Source organism: Cydia amplana, chromosome 24, assembly GCF_948474715.1.
Source record: "Cydia amplana chromosome 24, ilCydAmpl1.1, whole genome shotgun sequence".
Classification (NCBI taxonomy): Eukaryota; Metazoa; Arthropoda; class Insecta; order Lepidoptera; family Tortricidae; genus Cydia; species Cydia amplana.
Genome location: NC_086092.1, coordinates 2370370 through 2397903, shown reverse-complemented (window position 1 = coordinate 2397903; position 27534 = coordinate 2370370). Strand labels below are relative to the sequence as shown.

The 27534-nt window shown below is 39.8% G+C and overlaps 1 protein-coding gene and 1 non-coding gene across 2 annotated transcripts; both read left to right on the top strand.

The window, feature by feature from the left end:
* The first annotated feature begins 1012 nt into the window (after positions 1-1012).
* On the top strand, positions 1013-27534 carry LOC134659142 (NAD kinase 2, mitochondrial). Its single transcript, XM_063514771.1, has 11 exons — positions 1013-1132; positions 9649-9766; positions 13617-13781; positions 15992-16093; positions 17409-17517; positions 18591-18700; positions 23190-23325; positions 23632-23765; positions 24289-24425; positions 26306-26431; positions 27416-27534. The coding sequence occupies exons 1-11, from the start codon at positions 1084-1086 to the stop codon at positions 27532-27534; spliced, it is 1305 nt and encodes a 434-aa protein (XP_063370841.1). The 5' UTR covers positions 1013-1083.
* Trnal-cag (transfer RNA leucine (anticodon CAG)) lies at positions 11957-12040 on the top strand. Its single transcript has one exon. It is a non-coding gene; the product is annotated as a tRNA-Leu (tRNA).

The window sequence follows — 27534 nt, the reverse complement described above, 5'->3', positions numbered from 1 at the left end:
TTCGTTATTTTACCTGTACTAGTCAATATACATGATAAAAACTGTGGTAGTGGTATCCTAGTGTCCAATAATCAGGTTTTACTAAGGAATGAATCTTCGTTGTGTGTAAATAATGGAGGCGATTGAATAGTGTTGTCGAATTTGTTATTTATGCTTGTATTCATTAGGTATTTTACATTGAACTAATATACAAGTACCCAGTTTGTTTGTGTTTTATTTGTTTCTATTAAAACAGTTGCTGATGATAAGTTAATTTTAAGAAAACAAAATATGCTTTTCGTCTGTTTAGATAACATATAGTTTGTCAAAGGACATAGACAGAGAGAATCATACTATACTTGGTCAACCAGATCTTGACAGTAGAAAAAGGCGGCAAATTTGAAAAATGTAGGCGCGAAGGGATACCGTCCCATACAAAATTTGAATTTCGCGCCTTTTTTTACTGACAAGATTTGGTTGACCAGCTATATGTCTTACACTAGTACTAGCACCCAAAAGAAAGGGATGAGTATAGTTTTTTTGTTCTTATTTAATGACAAATTGGTTTGACCAACTATACACGGTTACATTGTCTCATATAATTATGAAAATATATATGTAGAAAGAAGTGTACATGCAGAAACGAAACGCAACTGACGTTGTAGAGACGTTTAAAAAAAAGAAATACGTCTCTTAAATGTCAAAAGGCCGCTGTTCGCTTTTGTCATTGTCATTAGGTGGTCAATTGGTCATTTTATTTTCTTTATCTCATTGAGTATTGAGGGCTATTGCGATTTTCTTTATCTTTAGAAAACAACTTATCGGCATACACTAGACCGTGTTAGTGTTAGCGCCACGCCTCTATAAACGATTAGTATAATAATATCAATGTAAACGTCGGCAGTTGATAACCACCTTTTACTTGATAAACAAGTTCCTTGGCAAATTTTATCTTATTAAAAACAATACTTTGCACGCGCCGCAAGGTCAGGGTGATTTGGCCATTATTTTCGATATAATCAGCAAATAATCAGTGAACGATTTTGTGTTAGTGTAAGCTTAACTTTGATTTAAGTGAACTATTTTATAACTAAAAGTTTTGCAATGTCAGTGCTAAATAACATCAGTGTTTCTATAAGTAAAGGATTGAGACGTAAGTAAACATTAATATTTAGTACCTTTTACTTTTCCATACAGGTAAATAATTAAATTTTTAGTTTTTGTACTTTTTCGGGATTAATTAGGGTTCCGTACCCAAAGGGTAAAAAACGGGACCCTATTACTAAGACTTCGCTGTCCGTGCGTCCGTCCGTCTGTCACCAGGCTGTATCTCTCTTGCCGCGTCTCTGTTGCCGCTATAACAACAAATACTAAAAATAAAATAAAATAAATATTTAAGGGGGGCTCCCATACAACAAACACGATATTTTTGTTCTATTTTTTGTTGATGGTGCGGAAACCTCCGTGCGCGAGTTCGACTCGCACTTGGCCGATTTTTTTCTTTCCAATTTTACTTTTACGGCCGACCTTAAGGCGGAGACTAGCGCTTGCTAATTTATTTATTTGAGCGCCCTTAAGCTTATTAAGGAACTATTGAAAAGGTTAGTAGAGGTCATTAGTCTAGCGGTACAGCGAGGAAATGCTGCCAGTATCGATGGCACCATGTCGCAGGCACAGGGGGATATTTTTTAGTATTTTATTTTAAGTTTAGTATTACTTATTTTTAGAAGGTCTATTGCAAATTTATTGTTTACCTTTATATCTGACCTTTTAAGTGGGAAAGCATAAAAAAACAACGGGTTGGGTTGCACTCCGGGAGTGCAGACAGAAGTGAAAACTCAATGACTAGTCCAAAATGTCTGCAGCACTATGTATAATTGACCCATCCTCCTTTCTATTGAAAAACTTTAGTTCTGAAATTGCTGGTCAGTGAACTTGTTTAAAATTCGAAATTCAAATTTGTAGTGTTAATTGTTTAAAATAAGTAGTAAATAAGAACCTTAACGAAGCCCAAATCAACCAAGAGACGACCCAGGACCGAGCTGCCTGGAGACGCATGATACGGAGGGCCGACCCCAAATAAAATGGGAAAGGGCCAGGCAAAGAAGAAGAATTGTTTAAAATAAGTATAGAAATTGTAAAGTTACCTTGCAGAAGTTGCAGACCTCGCATCTAAATTTGGTCATGATATTTTGAGTTTTATTCACCAGTACTAGAGTTCACTTTTATTAGCGATTTCATCAAGATGTAGCTTTATTGAATTATATTTGAGTGATATAAAGTTAGAATGTAACTGTGAGATCCTCATATTTCAGCCCGTACAAGATTAGAACCTCTTTCATGTAATGTCATTGAGTTTTTCTTTATTGATTTATGCCATCTAAATGAGTGGCCATCTAAACCTTACGGTCACGTGATCGCCTTACGCTGTCTCGAGTTTATCATTTTTTCCCCACCTCAAAAAGTGCCCAGCACCCCTAAAGAAGTTTTCACCTCAAAACCCTGAAAAAAGTATTAAAACAAATTGCAAAGTCTGGCATTACATAGGGTAATTTGCTAGTAACTGGCCACCCTAAACTAAAATGGATTTTAATCACCTATAAACAGAATTCATTTTAGTATAAGGTGGCTAGTCATTGAAGGCTGGCCAGTTATTGAAACTTTATACTAAAATGAATTCTGTTTATAGGTAAATAGAATTAATTTTTAGTCGCCCGTTACTGGCGAATTACCCTACCTACTCAATGTGTGTGGGCTAAATCACAGTTATTAAACATGATCATATTAAGTGTGTTTTACTGTAATTAAATTCAATGATAACAAAATGTTCCTAATTCACATTTCATAAGATAAGATAATTTATAACAACTATTCTAATTAAAACTATAAGTATATTGGAACAAAATTATTGTTTTAACTAAACTTGTACACTTGACTTTGTTGTTTATATGGGGCATTATCGATGAAAAGGGACCTTATTGTCGATGGTTTACGCCACACAGCGTCGCGCAGCATTGTATTTATATCGGAGCATCGTTAATAATAGCGTAAGCGCCATCGACAATAAGGTCCCTTTTCATAGATAACATCACATATATCCTCGTGCCGCCCAATGTACATTAGGGTGTACACTCAGTTTCGATGGAATGTCAACCTTCATTAAAAACAAAGTAGGTGGCGTTTCATTTGTCTCGTAAAATTTTCGAACAAATGAAATTCAACCTAATTGAAAATACAACAAGATTCAAACTTCCTTGGCTATAATGTTGTATGGTGGCCGCTGGGTGGCACGAGGATATGCGAAATTCGCCTTTATACAGCTAATTAGTGCCTAATCATCTGTTATCTACCACAATGTTTAGTTAAATATCAAATGATAGTGTATTACAATTACCAGAATAATTGCCATTTCTAGAAACTTCTGTTGAAATTAATCAACTTATATTTGGATTCTTGTAACTAAACATATTTTAATTCTGTACCATACGTGCGGTCGGGTTCACAAACATCAGGTTTACCCAGTGCCGGATTAAGATACTTTGGTGCCCTAAGCATTTCTAGACCATGGTGCCCCCTCTCCCTAGGGTCATCAAGATTACATTGAATTTTCTTGGTAAATTGAGTGACGGTCATTTTATCACGGAAATTGACAGTGCTGCAGCAGTAACTTTGCAACAGGAATGCTACTGCAGTCGCCATCCGAATGTCACCCTTCTCATAGTTGGCTGCATTACATAGTATAAAACAAAATAGCTTCCCGCTGTCTGTCTGTCCCTATGTATGCTTAGATCTTTAAAACTACGAAACGGATTTTGATGGATGGAGACAAGAGGAAGGTTTATGTACATTTGTTAACTCGTGCGAATCCGGGGCGGGTCGCTAGTAACCTTTAAAATGATATTGAAAACGCGAGCGTAGCGAGCGCGAAAGTTTTTCGATAGAAAAAACGCAATTCGATAGACAATTGTACTTTTTACTGGACGAGGCCGAAGTCCTAGCACCGCATAAGGCTGGACGTCCCGAGCGTCCGACCGCGGCACGTTATCATAGGTAGGTACTTACAACCAATTACGAAGTGTGAGCAAGGCAGAAAGCCCAGCTGCTAGAGAGGAAAGCTTGGATTTGGATCAAGCCCAAGTGTAATTGAGGCAGAAAATCGACTTTGGCGTGAGATGGAAGGCTTCGCATAATATATAAGACATAACGCCGAACTGCAAAAGAGTTGAAAACGAATCTATAATCTATGTAATCACGACTCTCCTTCCTAGTGCTCGCTCTTTGGAATCACTCGAAAGCGCAACTTGATAGGATGCTTTTAGTTTTCGGCTTTCGCGGGGCCCCTTATAACACTTTGACAATTAAGTCGCAGGATCGCGGCTATGCACCAACTCGGCCAGGCCGACAAATCTGCTTAGTTTTTGCTTTTTGGTTAATCCGGCACTGGGTTTACCGGCCAACATTCCAGAAATATACTGCATGTGAATATATAGCAATCCAACGCGGCAACGCAGTGAGCGTGATGGGCACCTTTGCGTCGGGGGCAGCCCGGGACGGGATTTAGTAGGTAGTTATTTTTTACATATTTAGTTTGTGTTTATATTTACGTTGGAATTATATGTATATCTTGCGTGTACATATATTAGGGGTTGTAAGTGCACAAATCACGCGAGGTGTTTTCGGCTACTTTTTGACCCCTCCCTCCCCCTTGGTGATATTTGGTAAGGTTTTTGGTTAACCCCCCCTCCCCCCATAACCTCACGTGTATTTTTACATTCGACCTAATTTTAAGTTACGCGCTCCAAAATTTCGTAAAATATGATAATAGCGAGCTATTTTGAAGTGCGGAGTGAGATTTATGTTTAACGAAACCTTAGAAAAAGTATCTACTCATGATGTGGTATTTTTTCTTAATTTCGTTCACTGTAGAAAAATACACGTGAGGTCTCCTTATATCTCCCCTCCCCCAACGTGATCTGTCGTGATTTTTTCGTGACTCCCCCTCCCCTATCGAACCTCGCGTAATTTGTGCACAATACAAGCCCTTATTAGAATGTTGACTCGTAAAGATGTTTGTGAACTCGATTGTAAAAACAGCAACACTCTTAACTGTCCATCAGTGGACCTTATGCCTTTGTAATAAGGTTTATAAACTGTCAGTTAACAGTGTAGGAGATGGTACAGTGGGCCAAGAAAGTGGTCTACCAGTTTTGACAAAACTTTCTGCGAGTTCTAATGATCGCTAAGGTTGACAATTGTCACTGACATTCATGTCAAATCGACCTTGTTGTCTCGTGACGTTCACACGAACCTCAACCTCTCTAAAGTATCATCTGCTTTTGCTAAACGTTTCGGGGACTACAGAAAGGCAGCTACCTACAACGCCATTCTCAAGCACTGTGATTTAAAAAACGGCACTGTACACGAGGCCAAAAATACTACTTTTAAATTACTTCAATAATTGAATTACACAGAGACAGAAGCTATTTTACAAAGTGTCACTTAACTGTAATTATTTTACCTTAGTTTATTTTGATTTTAGTTTTAGTATTAAATATAAGCTTTAATGTTACGTGATATAGTATATAGTATGACTTGGCTTACGAAACTAATTCTGTTGTAGAAGTTGTAACTGGTTCCCCGCGATATAGGTGTAACCTAGTGCGGGGGCCCCTGGTAACTATGTTTGTAACACTTTTAGAAAATAAACTATTCTTATTCTTATTCTTAACCGTAGGGTGGTATACCACATACCACATTTTTGGCCGACTGTACAACCAAAATAGTTATTGGTAATAAATTTTTGGTACAAGCTTTTATCGCTGACTGTACTTTTCTTTCCACAGACAACTAATACTCATCAAGATAATTCTAAAAACTCCAATATGCCCCTCCCTCTCTTCTTGGCTATCGGACATATGAACTTTTCCAGCTTTTCTCTGTAGCAATCCCATCATCCAACCTTTTTTTACATCAAACTCTCCTTGATAAAAAAAGGAATTTATGCTTCCCTTGTTTTGTGGTTTTACAACAAGAAAAATCTACATGGTAATTACATGATGCCTTCATATTAGTCTTAAGATATATTTTAATATAATATGTAAGTATGCTAGTTTTAAGGTATTTATCTATGGGCCAATAGTTGCCTGAAAATAAAGTTTTTCATTCATTCATTCATCTAAAGAAGAAGATTAAATTATGATAGTTATTGGCTTAGATAATGATGAAACATAAGGATGTTTCGTTGAAATAACTAAAGATAACCCGTAAGTATTTAATTAGGAAGTGTTAATAAGGAAGCAACTGTTTCCTAGATTATAGAGTTGAGTGTTTTATATCTATTTCTCCAATTATTTGAGTACATTTCATTTAATATTCTCAGTTATCTCTTTGACATAACAGTGCGGAACTACTTATTGTACTAAGGTCGCTTCTTGTTTATAGATCAATTAAGATAAACATGTTATTATTCCACTTATCATGATGCTAGTAATAGATAGACTAATAAGGAAACTAACTATTCTCACCACTTGCCGAAGACTTGCCTTAAACTAGCTAGTTTAATAATGGTCTCCGACTCTCAGACAAAAGTGGATTCAATTTCCTTTAAATGCGACGTTAAATGTCGACTACGTAATAACTCGCGTTTTTGTAAGAAAACTGATGTATGGATTTACCACTCTTTCTTTACTTATATTTCTCTATGGCCATACGTGTGGTAACATGCGTAGGTCTGTGATCTGCTGCAATAGCATGGCGCAATATTTATTCATGAGCACTAGGTCGCCAATGATAAACCCTAACATCATTAGATGAATGTTTATATTGTTCAAATGTAAATAATAATAAAATTATAATAACAGTAGGCTTTTAGAGGAGGGTTATTAACAGTTTTAACTACCACAAAATTTAAAAGGAGCACTATTTTTTTATCAAAAATGATGTTAAAAAGTTATAATTAAATGATGTTGAAGGTTGGCTACCCCTGGGCTAAAATGACAGTGAGGCCAGAGTTCTACCTATCACAGAACTGGAAGCTTAATTGTGAATAGAGACTAATATTTAGGTATAATTGGTCAAGCAGATCTTGTTAGTAGAAAAATGCGCGAAATTTAAATTTTCTATGGGACGATATCCCGGATGCCGATTTTTTGACATCCGCGGATGCGGATGTCAAGATAGGTACATAAAAACCGGCCAAGTGCGAGTCGGACTCGCGCACGGAGGGTTCCGCACCATCAACAAAAAATAGAGCAAAACAAGCAAAAAAACGGTCACCCATCCAAGTACTGACCCCGTCCGACGTTGCTTAACTTCGGTCAAAAATCACGTTTGTTGTATGGGAGCCCCACTTAAATCTTTATTTTATTCTGTTTTTAGTATTTGTTGTTATAGCGGCAACAGAAATACATCATCTGTGAAAATTTCAACTGTCTAGCTATCACGGTTCGTGAGATACAGCCTGGTGACAGACGGACGGACGGACGGACGGACGGACAGCGGAGTCTTAGTAATAGGGTCCCGTTTTTACCCTTTGTTGTTATAGCGGCAACAGAAATACATCATCTGTGAAAATTTCAACTGTCTAGCTAGTAGCTATCACGGTTCGTGAGATACAGCCTGGTGACAGACGGACGGACGGACGGACGGACGGACGGACGGACGGACGGACGGACGGACGGACGGACGGACAGCGGAGTCTTAGTAATAGGGTCCCGTTTTTACCCTTTGGGTACGGAACCCTAAAAAACATCAAATATTACATTCTAGTAATTTTTATTTCAAAAAACCGGCCAAATGTGAGTCGGACTCGCGTTCCAAGGCCTTCCCAGGGTTCCGGGTTTCAAATGAGCAGTCAAGCGTGAGTGGGACTTAATCACTCACGCTTGACTGCTCATTTCTAATAGGTTTTTTTGGCTAATGACTAAATTACCTAGCAGTCTAGCACTTACGCCGATGCCAAGACGTTCCAGTACCGACCTGTTCCACATCCGCATCCGCATTAAATCCGCATCGATTTTATGCGGATGCGGATGTTGAAATTAATGCGGAAGTTCCGCGGTACGGATGCGGATGCTGATATTCGCAACATCCCTGGTCTGGAGGATGTCTTGTCTGTGTGACAAGACTGACAAGATCTGCTTGACCAAGTATATATGGTAAATCGTCAATTACTGGCCATTGTTTAATAACTAGCCACGTTATACTTAAAATGAATTCTATTCATCTATAAACAGAATTAATTTTAGTATAAGGTGGCTAGTTATTGAAGGGTGGCCAGTTATTCACACCTTACACTAATATGGATTCTGTTTATAAGTGAATAGAATTCATTAATAGTACTTATAAGGCGGCCAGTTATTAAACAGTGGCCAGTAATTGACGATTTACCCTACGGTGTTTATATTATTTTATTACTTATTGCCTATGTTTACCTAGATAGAGCATAAATAATAATATATGTTGTCATACTGTATCTACGGGTAAATAAGTTGAAATAACACATGATAACAAAATAATGTAAATATTGTGTGTTCTTCACCTTGCATTATAATTGCACATATACACACATAGCAACATAGAGCATAGCATACAGCATACCTTATTACAAGCTTTTACTTAACTTGCATGTAGTACCTACCTATATAACTATTATGTATGTTTGTATGGGTCAAATCTTGCAAGTTAAATTTGACCCACTTCCCGACTTCCAATGAAGCTGAAAATTTGCATATGTGTAGAAGTCGGATGACAATGCAATGTTATGGTACCATCGAGCTGTTCTGATTATGGAGACAGGAGGTGGCCGTAGGAACTCTGTGATGAAACAACGCAACCTAATTGTGTTAGGGGTTTTTAGAATAGACTCGATGAGTATAAGTTGCCTGTGGAAAGAAAAGTACAGTCAGCGATAAAAGTAGAATAAATACTACGTAGTAGTTATAAATAATATTATCTAAAAATAAACTTCCATGGAGTATTCCTCTCTGATAAGTATCTCGAAGAGGAAACAGACGGTCAGTGGGTCACGTCACCACGACCTTGTTTATATCGCTTTTATCAATGTATTTAATTAGATACACGTTTCAGATATCGAGATATCATCGATAGGATATACTGTACGATAAATAATCAACCTATACCTAAACAGTCCTTGTAGAATTATTAAAACATTCTATCGCGAATTTATTTTTAACTCCCGACGCAAAAAGCGGGGTGTTATGTTATAATAATATGTTTGACGCTAATGTCTGTCTGTCTGTGGCATCATAGCTCTCTTTTTTACCTGAAAGCGAGGTTCTTAGCTATGTTTCATAGAAATCAATCCAGCAGTTTGAAGAGTATCAGCTCCTTTCCAAAACGATGTAAGGTATTTTTGGTATAAAATGGATTTTTTGGCACATTTTAATTTTTTACCTTTATTTCCGACTGATAATTATCTCCGATTATTATTCTGCGTCGAAATGTCGGAAATAAAAATACCAAAATAAATTCGCGATAGACCCGATATAATACTCGTATGTTTTAATATATGTGTTCAAAATGCGAAAGTGTTAAATGCTTTTATACAGTCAGCAGAAAAAGTTGCTAAGCGGACGAGGTGTTCAAAATTACCTTGACGCGTTCTAGTACTTAGGTGATCTGTATTTAATAATGACCGTATCTTTCTAGGTCTCCGGAAATCGAAACACCTGAATGGGGCCATTCGCAGCGCCAGCACGGAGCCCCCTAAGCTACATATGGACAAATGCCTCATAGTGTCTAAGGTCACCCGCTACGAGTATGAGAAGTGAGTAGTATACTACGTTATTTATTTATTATAAGTGTCCCACTGCTGGGCAAAGGCCTCCCCTTCGATCTCCATTCGTCTCGGTCTTGACCAATCTCCGGCCATTCGTTGAGATATGCGTCCAGGTCGTCCCGCCATCTCGGTCCAGATCCTCGCCCGTCTTTCGGCACCCATACTGTGGCTATTTTGGCCCACCTCTGTGGGTGCATACGGCAGACATGGCCGGCCCAGTCCCACTTCTGCTTGGCGGTCTTAGCCCCAAAATCAGTAATGCGCGTTTTTGAGCGCAGCGTAGAGTTACGGTTTCGGTCAATCCGTTTTCTCCTAGTATACTGCGCTCCGCTCCATAGCTCTTTGGCAAACCTTCAATTTGGTCTTTTGCGCCTCGGTGAGTGACCACGTTTGAGCACAATTTCTTTGTCCAATGTGTGTTTGGCTCACATTTTGCTTGAGAGAGAGTGAGACGCCATGACATTGGACAAATATTTTGGACAGATGGAATACCACCGGCCTGAGTGGACGCTCGAAGCGGAGCGTTCGGCGGGGCGTGCAGCGTGGCGTTGGGCTCACAAGTAATTTGCAGCGTGCACTAAGGCCGCTCCTATACGCTTGCATTTGTTTAACATGCACGCCGCATGCCCCGCCCCGTTGCACGCCCAACTCGAGCGTCCACTCAGACCTTACACTAAGCTACATATGGATAAATTTCTGGTTGGAAGTACGAGTGACAGTATAGACGCATTTTACGATGTCTACGTTTTTGCATAAAAAAGCTTTACAATTACAGTCTGTTCAGAAAGAGAAGAGTCCTGGAATGTATTGCGCCCCATACATTCCACGACTCTTCTCTTTCCGCACAGACTCTATAAGCTTAAAGGTGCCGAAATATATTTTTGCATTGTTCTCTCGACGACGGCGAATAGTCCGACAGTTCGAAACCGGAATGAAACAAGAATGAAAGGTTATCAATTTATCAATAATTCATGTTTTCCTGGTCGCTGTGTTTACCGGGTCCGCCGAGATATCGGGTCACAAGCCAGTACGAACTGGAAAACATTCCACTGTGATACATGACGTACATCACGTATAGTTAGAGTGATAACGTGTGCCCCGTAGCCAACATGCCAATCGCTAACGCTCCGTAGGGAACGAAACGCAACTGTCAACTGTCACTGTCACACTAATATAGAAGAGTGATAGAGAGACATAAAGCGATTCGATGGCGAAGCGTTAGCGATCGTCACCTTGGCTAGCCCGCCAGATTTAGTGCGTAATACGCTTATAGACCTTATAGTTATCGACATCAGTGCGCCTAATTTAAATTTCATTCGATAGCGTGACGTGACGTACGCGTTTGCGTTAAGTGTCATTTTGTATTAGATTTTGAGTTTCTAAAACGTCCCGCTTGGTGCGCTTTTCAAAATACCATACAAAAATAGACATAACGCAAACGCGAACGCTCGTCACGCTATCGAATGATATTTACACTGAGGTTCAGAGATGAGTTGAGGTTAAGCACAAAAAAATATGTCATCTAATGACAGCGTTATTTTGAAAAACTAAAATCACAGCTTATCATATATTTTTGGGACGTTGGCTTGTAAAGTAAAGAAGTTTGTAAACTGGACTGTACAGTCGGCATCATATGGATTAACTGTAAGTTCAAAAGTAAAATGATATGGATAGTAAATAGGCCAAGTGAAATACCACTTTTTTAAATAGGGAATATTACCCGAAACTCTGCGTAGGGGCCGCCACTATTACAATCAGTCACAGTCTGAGGATCTACCGCAAATGAGAGAGTCGATATTTGTTATCTAACCTCTCTATCACTCTTGCATATTCGAGCGATAAAGAGGCAGATAGCTGAGTTTCGATTTTCGCGTTTCCCGGTGGGTCGTATTTTATTGTCTGTGAAACATTGTCAAAAAGTAGTTTACGACACAGTATATGTACTTATAAGTTACTCTATGGTTTACAATGGGTGCTAGTTACAGTAATAACATATACTAATTTATGGGTGCTAGTGCTTCACTCTGGCGGCAGAGCATTGTAGTAATACCCCTTATTATGGAATATGGATTATTATGGATATAAAAATAGAGCTTCCATTGCAATAATTATGAGGGTTGATTGATTGAATTCATTGTCTATGTGATCCCGTACGCTATTTTCATCGATACAGATCAAGTCAGGATGGCCGAGCGGTCTAAGGCGCTGCGTTCAGGTCGCAGTCCACTTCTGTGGGCGTGGGTTCGAATCCCACTTCTGACAAACTTTTTGTTTTTGTTGCAAGGAAAATAAAAGTTTATAATTATTTTTTACATTTAAAAATAACTACATAGTATAAAACAAAGTCGCTTCCCGCTGTCTGTCTTTTCCTATGTATGCTTTGATCTTTAAAACATATGGTACCAGGCGCACGATCGTGAGCCATTAAATATAGGTTAGGGAACCTATATTTAGTTAGTCGTATGGGTGATGCCATCAACCTGTCAAGTTGTCAAAATCGTTGGATCAAATTTTAGTTTTGTAAACTATGAACGTCACACGTCTACATAAATAAAAGGTCATTGGTCGCAAGTATATTATATGTTAAATACATAAATACCCACTTTGTTAAAATGACTTTATTATGTGTTTCGTTTCTGACAGCGACAGCGGTCAACCAAATCTAAAACGTCTTTAAGTTATAAATAGCGGTAAGATAACGGTCTTAATTCTCTTAGTTGTAGCCAATAACAATAATCTTCCTTCACGCGCTGTATAAAGGTCAAAAGTTAAAACTCTTAGTGTAAGGCCTGAGTGGACGCTCGAAGCGGAGCGTTCGGCGGGGCGTGCAGCGTGGCGTCGAGCTCCCAAGTGATTTGAGCAGCGTGCGCTAAGGCCGCTACTATACGTTTGCATTTGTTTAACATGCACGCCGCACGCCCCGCCCCGCTGCACGCCCAACTCGAGCGTCCACTAAGGCCTTACACTTAGGGCCACTTGCACCATCTCACTAATCCGAGGTTAACCCGTTAAATAGTTAACCCAGTGTCAAATTGTACTGGTAACCATGGTAACTCCCAAGTTTAACCGGTTAACCCCGGGTTAGTGGACTGGTACAAGTGGGCCTTAGTTATTAAATTTACTTATCTCTGCGTATAGCTTATATGAGAGCGCTACGTGTAGAAAAACGGAAATTTGGAGTGGATGCAATAGTACAGTGTGCAACGTGGGGGTAAGTGAAATATTGTACGAGAGTCTATATATATTCACGACAGCCGCAGGCTGGAGTGAATTAAAGACTCAGGTGACAATATTTTTACCCCCGGAGTTACACACAATGTTTTTCATCACGCTTGTGAAGAAAAAACTAAATTTTAAAGGAAATAATTCTTAAATACGGTGACATTTCAAACAGTCGTCCGCCATATTGTCTTGTTTCTCATGAACCGTGATAGATAGACAGTTTAAATTTTCACAGATTAATGTATTTCCGTTGCCGCTATAGCAACAAATGCTAAAAACATAATAAAATAAATATTTAAGTGGAGCTCCCATACAACAAACGTGATTTTTAGGGTTCCGTACAGCAAAAGGAAAAAACGGAACCCTTATAGGATCACTCGTGCGTCTGTCTGTCTGTCCGACCATTCCCCCCCTTTTATCTCTGAAACTACTGGGTCTAAAATTAAAAAAAAAAATTACACAAAATAGTTCTTTACGTATAGATGACAGGAAAACCTATAAGACATGTGCAGTCAAGCGGGAGTCGGGACTTAGTGTACGGAAACCTTGGAACACGAGTCCGACTCGCAATTAGCCGGTTTTTTTTTGTTTGTTTTGACATAAATCTTTGTTACAGACACAGTCTCGACAACATATCCGACGCTGAATTGGAAGTTGTTCTTCGGAAAAGAGGGTCAGACTTCGACGCCTTGCTGCAGAACCATAGAGAACAGAAGGCTTTCGAGCAAAGTGTGGCCAGGAGTCTCACGGAGATGGGGCGCAAAGTAGAAATGGCTAGCAGGTGAGTAGTGACCATAGAGAAATATAGTAAGACAAGTGCTCACTCCATACATCAGTTTTACTATTAATTTCAGTGTCTACATCTAGCATCGAGTAGCGGAACTATCTTCTAGTCTTATGCTGTTAAGATAAGACTTTCCGGTCGGTGCTACATCTATTGTCAAGTAGCAGTACTGATAGTTCCGCTACTCGATGCTAGATGCTAATAGTCTTTTTGGTACTAAAACTGATGTATGGAGTGAGCAATCTATGTATTTTTTCTCTATGGTAGTGACAAAGAGAATAGATAGCATAGAGGGGTCCTGTCACAGTAAATTTTGTAGTCACAGTAAATTTACTGCCATCTGACACGATTAAAACTCAAAATGAAAATGTATAAAACTATCAAAAAAAATGTATATACATTATTTTATTATTTTTATATAATTTTGACCCATGTTCTTTCACTGATACCCGTGTGTTAAAATTGTTAAATTATGAAACGGTGTCGTCAACGCCATCTATCCGAGAATGGCTTTTTGTTGATTTCCGAGGCACGTTTTTTCCGTAGACTTTATTCATCTTATATACGGAGTTACATATTTCTTTGGTAGTGAGTAAGTATAAGTTAGCATAGAATAAGATAGCATGAACTATAGGGGGCAGCACAGGTGCCGGCAGATTTTTGGCGCGAGGCGTAAACGTGGAGTTTATGTTTCCGATGTAGCCCACAAGATGGCAGAACCTACTATGCACAAGAAAACGTACGAGAACGGTAGATGGCAGCACTTGCTTTGGCAATGTACATGTTTATGTTTCCGATTCAGGCCACAAGATAAAATAGGAATAGGAATTAATATTTCGTTCCTTGTTCTGAGTTGTTGTTGTTTTGACGACTGCTCTGGCCTAGTGGGTTGCCTGTTAAGCCGCGGTCCTGGGTTCGAATCCCGGTAAGGTCATTTATTTGTGCGATGAGCACAACACAAGCCTTCTTGAGCTTACTGTGGGACTTAGTCAATCTGTGTAAGAATGTACTATAATATTTATTTATTTGTTCTATCTTGTTCTTGATGAATACCGTCACTTAAAAATTTGGTAAATACAAACAAACTAGGTATTGTATGATATTAAATAGGTCACTTTCGTTTCTTGATAAGAAACATGACTCGCTGATTGTAATTTTAAACTTGAAAACTTTAGGTCCATGGGGTCCCAGCGCGCATAAGTTGTTCGCAGAAATTGCGAAGCGTCTGGTTGACGTAACTGGTGACCGAAGAGCTGGCGGCTACCTCGCACAACGTATCAGCATTGCGATACAGCGAGGAAATGTCGCCAGCATCCTTGGTACAATGCCTCAAGGGCCTATTTTAGATTTAAGCTAGTTTTTAATTTCTTTTAGTAATACACTGTATATATCTTGTTTGTAAATAAATGATTATTCTAATATAGATATCCAAAAAAAAAAAATTTAAAACAATTTGCGTGCTATTATAATCTTATAGATTATATTATAATCTTATAGATTATATTATAATCAACATGTTTTTGTAGATAGATTGGAGTATCTTTGGTACATGATAGTGTTACTGATAATACATTATTACGTCATATTGTATTAATAGTGTACAGTGTATATCGGAGCGGCCAAGGTGATCACAATATCTGAACACGCACTCTAGCGTCGTGACAATAGAGGCGTGTTCAGATATTTGTGAGCGCCTTAGCCACTCCGATATATCTGATGGTAACTGTACCTACTTTATTATCTCATTATAGTACCTACAGAACCTACAGTCAACAGTAGTAAGAGTAAGAGAGTAAGATCATGTATTGTACCAATGATTATTAACACCAGGGGGGCTAGCCAAGTCGTTGATAGAAAACGTCAATCCAAACTTAAACAATGAATGGAAATAGTCACGTAACTACATTTTTTCTCTTTGTTTGGCGTTTTTCGATGCAGGATTGTCATCGTGGCTAGCCCCCCTGGCCCACGCAGTTACTTCTTTTGCTATATACCTCGTGTAGGGCTGCGATATAAGCATACAAAATAACAGAACTTTGGGAACAAATCAAATTAAATATTTTGATTTGGTTTTTTAAGTAGTCACACTACCTATATCGTCGGTTCGAATCCGGCCTTCACCATTGGAGGGCTTCGTCGCTTTTTCTTTATTTAATATATGACATTTATTTCACTTTATAATAGTGACCTTATTCGTGTGATTTCAGATTGACGTACAACGAGGATCTGATAAAATGGTGCGACGTTGTCGTCCCGTGCGGCGGAGACGGCACCTTCCTTCTAGCAGCTTCTAGAGTAAGAGATGCTAAGTAAGTCTATAGGCCAATGGTTGGCACTAACCAGTCATTGACACGTACACTGCTTCTAGAGTAAGGGATGCTAAGTAAATCTATAGGCTAAACCCAATGGTTGGCACTGACCAGTCATTGACACGTATTAGATCTGATAAAGTGGTTCGACGTTGTCGTGCCGTGCGGCGGGGATGGCACCTTCCTTCTAGCAGCGTCTAGAGTAAGAGATGCTAAGTAAGTCTATAGGCCAATGGTTGGCACTAACCAGTCATTGACACGTGTTAGATCTGATAAAGCGGTGCGACGGAGACGCCACGTTCCTTCTAGCAGCTTCTAGAGTAAGAGATGCTAAGTTAAGTCTATAGGCCAATGGTTGGCACTAACCAGTCATTGACACGTACACTGCTTCTAGAGTAAGGGATGCTAAGTAAATCTATAGGCTAAACCCAATGGTTGGCACTGACCAGTCATTGACACGTATTAGATCTGATAAAGTGGTTCGACGTTGTCGTGCCGTGCGGCGGGGATGGCACCTTCCTTCTAGCAGCGTCTAGAGTAAGAGATGCTAAGTAAGTCTATAGGTCAATGGTTGGCACTGACCAGTCATTGACACGTGTTAGATCTGATAAAGCGGTGCGACGGAGACGCCACGTTCCTTCTAGCAGCTTCTAGAGTAAGAGATGCTAAGTAAGTCTATAGGCCAATGGTTGGCACTGACCAGTCATTGACACGTGTTAGATCTGATAAAGCGGTGCGACGGAGACGCCACGTTCCTTCTAGCAGCTTCTAGAGTAAGAGATCCTAAGTAAGTCTATAGGCCAATGGTTGGCGCTGACCAGTCATTGACACGTGTTAGATCTGATAAAGCGGTGCGACGGAGACGCCACGTTCCTTCTAGCAGCTTCTAGAGTAAGAGATGCTAAGTAAGTCTATAGGCCAATGGTTGGCACTGACCAGTCATTGACACGTTTTCGATCTGATAAAGTGGTGCGACGTTGTTCAGATCATCTTATACGACATGCAAGACATAGTAAATTCTGATCTGTTTAGACGACAACGGTTTCACTCACTATAATCACTCGTGCGTCTGTCTGTCTGTCTGTCCGACTATTCCATGCTTCCTGCATTCCATTCTTTAACTCCGAAACTACTGGATCTAAAATGTTGTAAAAAATACACAAAATAGTTCTTTACCTATAGATGACAGGAAAACCTATTACAAATGTGTCGTCAAGCGTGAGTTGGACCTAATGGACCCTTGGAACGCGAGGCCGACTCGCATTTGGCCGGTTTATTTTTGTTGTATGTATTTTTTTTTTCTATTTTGCTTCAGCAAGCCGGTGATCGGGTTCAACAGCGCGCCGCATAAGTCCGTCGGGCGGCTTTGCCTGCCCACCTGGTGCTCGAACGATGTCAAAGGTGCGCTCCACGCTTTGAAGGAGGTAACTACCTTCCTAATCCAATCGCCGAGTTTGTTGCCGGTCCCATATTGGGATACCCTCCTCCAATTGAGGGGGGATTTAAATCTTCTCGGGGCAGAGGTCTAGGGTTGGAGCCGGTGTAGCTTTATTTGACGTTCATAAGCGCATTGTAATATGCCTACTTGAATAAACTATCTTTTATCTTATCATATGCGGAACTCTAGTTTCGAGTTGGAACTTGCTATTAACCCTTTAAATTCAAATTCAAAATGTTTTATTTGCAAATATAGGTAGTACATACAGTGATGGTAATCTTACAATAAGTGGTGTCGCTATATTTGACCAACAGGCATGCACAAAACATGTACATATGTAGAAATTATTTAAATTTTAAACATATTCAAAAATTTGAATAATAATTATTTGATTTGTTCCCAAAGTTGTGAACATATTGTATGTTTAAGATAAATATCATTTAAGGGTCATGATTTAATTTAAAATAATGGGAGAAGGCTGTATCAAGGCCACAGCCGCAATGGCTTACGTTGTGTTTGCGTTTGTTAGAATTGTTGTTATAAAAATATAATAACAATTTTTTTTTTACAAAAAACTTATTCCATTTGATCTCCTATTTATCGAGTTGATGGGTGCTGAAGTTGCAAACACTAATTTCATCTAATGCGGTCGCCAAATCAAAGCCGGACTATTCGGTATTATTGCTACATAACTGACGACATAATTTGACGACTGGTCTGGCCTAGTGGGTAGTGACCCTGCCTGTTAAGCCGCGGTCCTGGGTTCGAATCCTGGTATGGGCATTTATTTGTGTGATTAACACAGATATTTGCTCCTGAGTCTTGGGTGTTTTCTATGTATTTATGTATTTGTATATTATATATATCGTTGGCTGAGTACCCACAACACAAGCCTTCTTGAGCTTACTGTGGGACTTAGTCAATCTGTGTAAGAATGTCCTATAATGTTTATTTATTTATAACTTTATTAAATGTTTAACGATGAAAATTGTATTAATTATTTGTGCAACTTTTTACGCGTATAGTGAAATACTTAGTTGTTTTCTCACAACTGTTCAGGGCCGGTTCAGATGGATGCGGCGATCGCGGATACGAACGACTGTCACCTGCGAAGCTAAACTATTGGACACTATCACACCAGTTGATCTACATACGCTACATTATAGCAGGTAGGTATTTTATTATAACACAATATCTGGGAGACCGAGCTTTGCTCGGAAAACACATAAAAACTCAAAAATTGGCGTTTTCCCAGAGATAAGACCTAGCTAGATAGATTTTTCACCCCCGAAAACTCCCATATACCAAATTTCATCAAAATCGTTAGAGCCGTTTCCGAGATCCCCGAAATATATATATGTCGATTAGAGATAAACGATCACGTAAATTAAAGATGCTCAATGTACGGCATAGGTAAAACGATAGATTTCATAAAATATTAATTATAGGAATGTAGTGAGGTTGACTGCGACACTTTTCCAATTCAAATCTAACTGACCGTTCCACTCAGGATGCCATCTCATTTCGGGCCACAGAACACCGCCTATAGAAACCTAATATTGGCCATTTTGTTCCCGACGCAAATCACCAAACTGTGAGGTGCGGGAGGGGTGCTCACGGCGTTGCGATTGGTCGTCCCAAACATGGCGCGCTAACACGTGTACGCGTAGGGATGGGACATGTTCATTACAGGTAGTGGGTACTGCTACCAGTGATACCGAAATTTATTGTGGTAAAATTGTTACCAATTTAATGCCAATTTAGTATACTTAGAGTAAACTTACTTAATAATTATATTGATTAATTTAATATTTCATTAACTAATTTAACAATGTACCTGAAAATTTTAATTAACATATTAGGGCATTTCTGTTTAAAGTACTCAGAACTTGAATTTTAAAGTTTATAATTTTTATATTATTTCCACTCAGAATCGCAATCTCTTTCGATACGAGAAAAAAGTGTCGCCAAAATCTCATAGGTACAATTATTTTCTTTTGTCCGTTTTATTAAGGTCATAGAAGGTTGTATTGAAAACATATTCAAATGGACCAATAACATATGCCTATTAAAAATCAACTCCGAGTTCTCTCGCACTTCTTTGAAGTTCATCATCAGGTCCATCTCGTGACATGAGACCTAACTGCTCACCTAGAGGGTTCTAAAAAACCCATACAACATATGTCTATTACAAACCAACACCGAGTTCCCTCGCACTTCTTGAAGTTCATCATCAGGTCCGTCTCGTGACATGAGACCCTAACTGCTCACCTATAGAGGATTCTAAAAAACTCATACAACATATGTTTATCACAAACCAACACCGAGTTCCCTCGCGCTTCTTTGAAGTTCATCATCAGGTCCATCTCGTGACATGAGACCTAACTGCTCACCTAGAGGATTCTAAAAAACCCATACAACATATGTCTATCACAAACCAACACCGCGTTCCCTCGCACTTCTTTGAAGTTCATCATCAGGTCCATCTCGTGACACGCGGCCTAACTGCTCCGTTGGCCTAGAGGATTCTAAAAAAACTTACACAACATATTACCTATATATTATGTCTAAAATGGTACAATACGGTATGACGAAGCACGAAGTTTCCGCAACTGACGAAACCATCATCGTCACATCACTAGTCGAAAGGGAAAGGGATAGCGCATTGCATTTTCAAGTTGACGAAAAGGGACGGACATACTTCGCCTCTGCTTACTGACCAGTATAAAATGAACCCCGCGGACAAGAAACATTATTCAATGAAATAATGAATTTGACTTTCCTGTGGGATGTTATTCCATCTGTTTCGTAAGTAGAAGTCTTAGATGACTTGCCACACCATTTTACGCTGCAATATCCCATGATTTCCCAATGAATTCAATAGTTTACGATTTATTTTCTTAGACTCGTGCATACTGCTAACAGGTCGTAACCTTGGGCGCAACTGATCGGAGCGGTGCGCGAACAATCTTATATTTGACCTATACACCATACGGGCGATGACCGCGAGTCGTCCTATAAGGTCGGTCTATAGGGGTTGGTCTGTGTTTCGGGCTGTCCTCAGAATCAGCCAGGAACCAATCCATTAAAGAAGCTGTTCAGGTCATTCAAATAAAAGTCACTGTATCGCAGTCAAACACACTCAAGCATAGATTATTTCAATACTTGACATTCCATCAAACGCAGCCGTCATAAATCATAATAGACGGTGTGCGACACGGCCATTCTGACCTTTCACACGTCCTCGTGGGAAGAGTACTATGCAAGTCAAAACTCCACAGGAACAATAAGTCCACTCGGCTATCACTGATCACAATCATAAGTGCAAACAGACTTTACATAAGTTCGCAAGAATTTCATAGCCGCAAAGTTCAAGTGCAAGTGCAAGTTCAAGTGCAAGTTCAAGTGCAAGTTCAAGTGCAAGTTCGCAATAACCTTATTTGCATAGAACATTATTATCAGCAAAAATGGAACAAGTTGTTCGACTAGTAGTATTCTGTACATCCATAATTGCATAACCCGCAATCTTTTTTTTTTTGGTTCTGTCTTATTGCGTAACCCGCAATCTGAAACCGACACACAGTCGTCAACCGACACAGTCGTCAACCGACACACAGTCGTCAACCGACACACAGTCGTCAACCGACACACAGTCGTCAACCGACACACAGTTGTCAACCGACACACAGTCGTCAACCGACACACAGTCGTCATTGCGTAACCCGCAATCTGCAACCGACACACAGTCGTCAACCGACACACAGTCGTCAACCGACACACAGTCGTCATTGCGTAACCCGCAATCTGCAACCGACACACAGTCGTCAACCGACACACAGTCGTCAACCGACACACAGTTGTCAACCGACACACAGTCGTCAACCGACACACAGTCGTCATTGCGTAACCCGCAATCTGCAACCGACACACAGTCGTCAACCGACACACAGTCGTCAACCGACACACAGTCGTCAACCGACACACAGTCGTCATTGCGTAACCCGCAATCTGCAACCGACACACAGTCGTCAACCGACACACAGTCGTCATTGCGTAACTCGCAATCTGCACCGACACACAGTCGTCAACCGACACACAGTCGTCATTGCGTAACCCGCAATCTGCAACCGACACACAGTCGTCAACCGACACACAGTCGTCATTGCGTAACTCGCAATCTGCACCGACACACAGTCGTCAACCGACACACAGTCGTCATTGCGTAACCCGCAATCTGCAACCGACACACAGTCGTCAACCGACACACAGTCGTCATTGCGTAACCCGCAATCTGCAACCGACACACAGTCGGCATAGATTATTTCAATACTTGACATTCCATCATAAATCATAATAGACGGTCTGCGACATATATATAAATAAATAAATATACAAGAATTGCTCGTATTAGATATACTGGGTGCCTAGTAATAGGGAATATTACGCGAAATTCTGCGCAGGGGGCGCCACTCCCACAATAAGTCACAGTCTAAGGGTTACCGCAAACGAGAAAGTAGAAAATTTGTTATCTAACCTCTTTAACACTCTTGCATATTCGAGTGATAAAGAGGCAGATAGCTGAGTTTCGATTTCGCGTTTCCCGGTAGGCCCTTTGTAAACCAACCGCCTTGATGTATCAATGTCTGTTTGATTGTCTGTGAAAATTTCAAAAAACAGTTTAAGGTACAGTGTGTATAAGTTACTCTATGGTTTACTAAAGGCGCTAGTGCTGCACTCTGGCGGCAAAACATTGCAGTAATACTCCCTATTAATGGATAACCTTCTAACCACCGACAGGACACCTTAGGCTGGTTCAGAAAATGCACTTAGAGGTCTAGTAAAAATGTCATGGTTTTCGAGATCTTATCTCTGGGAAAACGCGCATCGTTGATTTTTTATATGTTTTTCGAGCAAAGCTTGGTCTCCGAGATATTAACTAATTGATCCATACTAATATTATAAATGCGAAAGTGTCTGTCTGTTTGTCTGTCTGTCTGTTACCTCTTCACGCTTAAACCGCTGAACGGATTTAGTTTAAATTTGGCATAGAGATAGTGTGAGTCCCGGGGAAGGATATAGGATAGTTTTTATCCCAGAAGTCATCCCTAAAGGGGGTGAAAAGGGGGGTGTAAATGAGAAAATCAATGAAACGCCTGTTAATTGGTGTAAGCAACTTGTTGGTATATTCTCCCAGATATATTAAATAAATTACCTAAGGAATTAGTACACATTTTAGAAAATAGAAAATCATCGCAACTCAATAAAATTCTAAAGGAATATTTCACAAATGATAATGCTCTGGCAAATATACTGGCAAACAAACTAAAATAAACCCATTAGTTAAATTAAGAAAAGTAGATATTTACATTTCGAATTACTCAATGTATTATTAGGTAACATCAAAACGCGAGTTTTAGTGACCGCGCACATAATCTCATACTAGAGATTTTGCACACAAATGTATGTAGATTTAAGTACTTTTTTAGCGAAATAAATAGATTTAAATTTTTAATTTTTTTAATTAAGCATGTTATGCTCCAAAATATTGCCATTAGTTTCATCCAGGCGCTATACTTACTCTAACTGCTGTAACTAATTCCACGAAGACGAAGTCGCGGGCAAAACTAGTATGAAATATATTTCTGATATTGTATACAGGTACTCAGCCGTGTCCCAGGCCCTGGACAACCCGGAAAACCCTCAATCATCAGCTCCCCACCGGGAGCAGTTCACCACAGCGCAGAGGAATTCGGTGCTGCACACCAAAGTGCTGCCGTTTCTGGCCCTCAACGAGGTAAAAACGGGGTCCCTTTGTTTCCCATAAAGTTTTAAGTCAATGTATTGTTTGTCATATTATCGTTAGTCCTAAAACTGAAACCGTTAACTTTTCAGGATTTTAGTAAGGTTATCCTGTAGATAGGTTTGGTTAGCTTAGGTGTGTTATGGTAATCCTAGGTAAGCATGTTCCATCCTAGACTGCATCAGCACTTACCATCAGGTCAGATTGTGGTCAAATACTTACCTATTTTAATAAATAAAAAAAAACCTGAAATGTTAGTCATTGTGAATACCTACGCTCATCCCTCTCTATCCTGAACAGGTGTTCATAGGCGAGAGCGTGACGTCGCGAGTGTCGTTGCTCCGGCTTCAGATAGACAAGGGCGCGTGGACGCACACGAAGAGCTCGGGGCTGTGTGTGAGCACGGGCACGGGCAGCACGTCGTGGCATTACAGGTATCTCACTCTGTTGCCATTGGAGAGAGCGGGACGTAAAATAATAAGTTATCTCACTCTGTTACTATTGAAGAGAGCGGGACGTAAAATGAGGTATAGCATTTAGTTCATACTCAGTGATTGATTGTCGATCTGTGATAGAAAAAGATTTTATTTAATTTTTTTTGGTGTTACATAAAAGCAAATAAGACTTTTTTATGGTTCAGTACAATATAATCATTATCATGTGATGAATGAACCAAAGATTTTCTTCATATATACTCGTATAAGACTGGGCGTATAGTCTCACAGTATTAGCTGCGAGAGAGACTACCCGTCCCTCTCTAATTAATACAGTCTTTGGGCCACAAACTTACATATGATATGTGTACCAAATTTCATTTTAAGTTAATCTTGGTCAAGTATTTTCGGAGAAAATAGGCTGTGACACACGGAGAGACAGACGCACGAGTCTATAAGGGTTCCGGTTTTTCCTTTTGAGGTACGGAACCCTAAAAATAATCAATAATATATTTTGTTCTAGTATAAACTGCCTCCGCACCCACTCTGTGCTGGAGGTGATGAGTATCCTCTGCAGGGAGGGCGTCGCGGTCGACACCACGCTCGAGAAGGCGAGGGAGGTCGCCGAGAAATACAACCAGAAACTCATGTTCGCCGCCGGTTGGTATACTATTCCTTATTCATAAACTGCCTCCGCACCCACTCTGTGCTGGAGGTGGTATATTATTCCTTATTCACAAACTGCCTCCGCACCCACTCTGTGCTGGAGGTGGTATATTATTCCTTATTCATAAACTGCCTCCGCACCCACTCTGTGCTGGAGGTGGTATATTATTCCTTATTCACAAACTGCCTCCGCACCCACTCTGTGCTGGAGGTGGTATATTATTCCTTATTCATAAACTGCCTCCGCACCCACTCTGTGCTGGAGGTGGTATATTATTCCTTATTCACAAACTGCCTCCGCACCCACTCTGTGCTGGAGGTGGTATATTATTCCTTATGCCTTATGCATAAACCGCCTCCGCACCCACTCATAAACTGCCTTCGCACCCACTCTGTGCTGGAGGTGGTATATTATTCCTTATTCACAAATTTCAAATTTCAAATTTCAAATTTCAAATTTTAGTAAATTCTTAGGGTAACATCTAAATTTATTGTCAATAATAATGTACTCGCATAAAACAAGTCCGGGAACGGATACTACTAAATCTCATGCACAGAAGCACGTGCCAGTACACACACAACACGCAACATGAGCATCATTACCTAAGTTAAGTAAGATTTATAAGAATTAAGCGTTGTACAGTCTTTTCATTTTTGTAAAAGGTCCTGGCAGAATATCAGCGATGTGGCTTGCCGCATCACCATGCTGAGCCAGCGCCTATTCTCTGCCACGACACATGGTTTTGTGTTTGTTTTATTTTTCATTTACTTTAAGATTTTGTAAACTAATTTTTATGTTAATTTTAAGCTGCATGTCTTCTGTCATCTATGTACCATGTATGTTGTGGAAACGAATAAAGTTTTTATCTATCTATCTATCTATCTATCTAACTGCCTCCGCACCCACTCTGTGCTGGAGCTGATGAGGATCCTCTGCAGGGAGGGCGTCGCCGTCGACACCACGCTCGAGAGGGCGAGGGAGGTCGACGAGAAATACAACCAGAAGCTCATGTTCGCCGCCGGTCGGTATACTATTCCTTGTTCATAAACTGCCTCCGCACCCACTCTGTGCTGGAGGTCGTATATTATTCCTTATTTATAAACTGCCTCCGCACCCACTCTGTGCTGGAGGTGGTATATTATTCCTTATTTATAAACTGCCCCCCCACCCACTCTGTGCTGGAGGTGGTATATTATTCCTTATTCATAAACTGCCTCCGCACCCACTCTGAATGAATCAATACTTTAGGACAATCTTACACAAGTCGTCCTCATCCCACAGTGTGTTGATAATGAAAAACGCAGGTTCTCGATTATAAAATTATATTTTCGGAAAGTTACATGCTCAACTTATAATTATATCGAATTAATTTTTAAGTGCCCTTTCTTTCCCCTCTCTCACTTCGCCCGGACTTGGACGGGTCTTCGACATACAGTAAGCTTAATAAGGCTTGTGTTGTGAAATTTTGTCTCTTTCTTACTTTCACAAATGACCTTTATAGAAAATAAAACTTTATGTCAATCATTGTAATAACATATTCTTTAAATTACTTTCTTGGTAAATAATAAGTTGTTGTAATTCTTGGTGAAAAGCAAAACTCACTAATTACTAAAAAATATTTAAACAAAAATCAACCTTCTTTTAGTACTAATACGGTTCACTTGGCTATGAACTTGTGGTGGTAATTAGTGAGTTTTTCTTGACACCTGACGATATAAAGAATTACAACAACTTATTATTTACCAAGAAAGTCATTTTTAAAGAATATAATAATTTTATAGGTAGGTATACAAAGAAAGTTTTTTTTTTCATGTCAAAGATGTCATTTCTATATTAAAAAAAAACTCATTGCGATTTGTCCTGTTGTCTACAGACTGTGACAAGCTGGCCTACTCCGTCCGAGAATACATAACGTTTGAGGATTGGCCGGTGCCAAGAGGCCTTCGGGTTCGCGACCGCGCCGACACAGTACGGGTGAAGTCACACTGCGTCGATGCTGGTAAGTATAGTATGAATTATCTGAGATGATTGTTTCGGGCTCGGGCCCTAGTCTATTAAACAAAAGGTATTGTTTCCTTTATGCAGTGCTTACACCTGTTTACTGCTAATAGACCCTACTTAAGTAACGGGAACAAACCCGTTTAAAAAGCAAATTTATCATTATATTTATATGGTTCAAATTCATGAAACAACCCATTTGGAGATAATACGTTTTGTTATCTCCAAAGAAAAGACCACCCTGATTGTTCTCAGAATGAGCTGTCACATAAATTTGAACCTTAATACTATCACGATAGTTGCTTTTTAAACGACATGGTTACTTTGGCACGTGCTGAAGACCGCTCTTAAAAGAAACAAAGGCTTTTGTTTAACAAATTAGTGCTCGAGCCCGAAAAAATCATCTGAGATAATTCATACTATACCATCATTGTTAACTGACAGTTCATAACCCTTATTACGAAGACGTAAGGTTCATTGCCAGTGCGTGATGCTGTAAGTATAAGACAGCCGAGAATACATAACGTTCGAAGACTGGCCGGTTGATGCTGGTAAGTACCAACACCATTCATAACATAATGTATGTGTTATCTATTTTGAGTGGTGTAAGTATTACTGCAATGTTTTTCCGCCAGAGTGCAGCACTAGCGCCTTTCGTAAACCATAGAGTAACTTATACATACTGTGCCTTAAACTGTTTTTTGACAAGCTTTCACAGACAATAAAATATGACATCGAAACATCAAGGCGGTTTATTTACAAAGGGGCTATCGGGAAACGCGAAATCGAAACTCAGCTATCTGCCTCTTTATCGCTCGAATATGCAAGATAGAGAGGTTAGATAACAAAATTTCGACTCTCTCGTCTGCGGTTGTGGGAGTAGCGCCCCCTACGCAGAGTTTTTCGCGTTTCCCTATTCAGAGTTACGTTACAGTCGTAACTCTACTATTAAATAACAACAACCAGTAATTGGCACCTGTTCCAGGTCTGGTGATCGACGGGAGCGTCTCGTTTCCTTTCAACGACGGCACGGAAGCCCTACTCGAGATACACCCCGAAGACGCCCTTATGACTGTACACATGGATGATTCGTTGCCATATTAA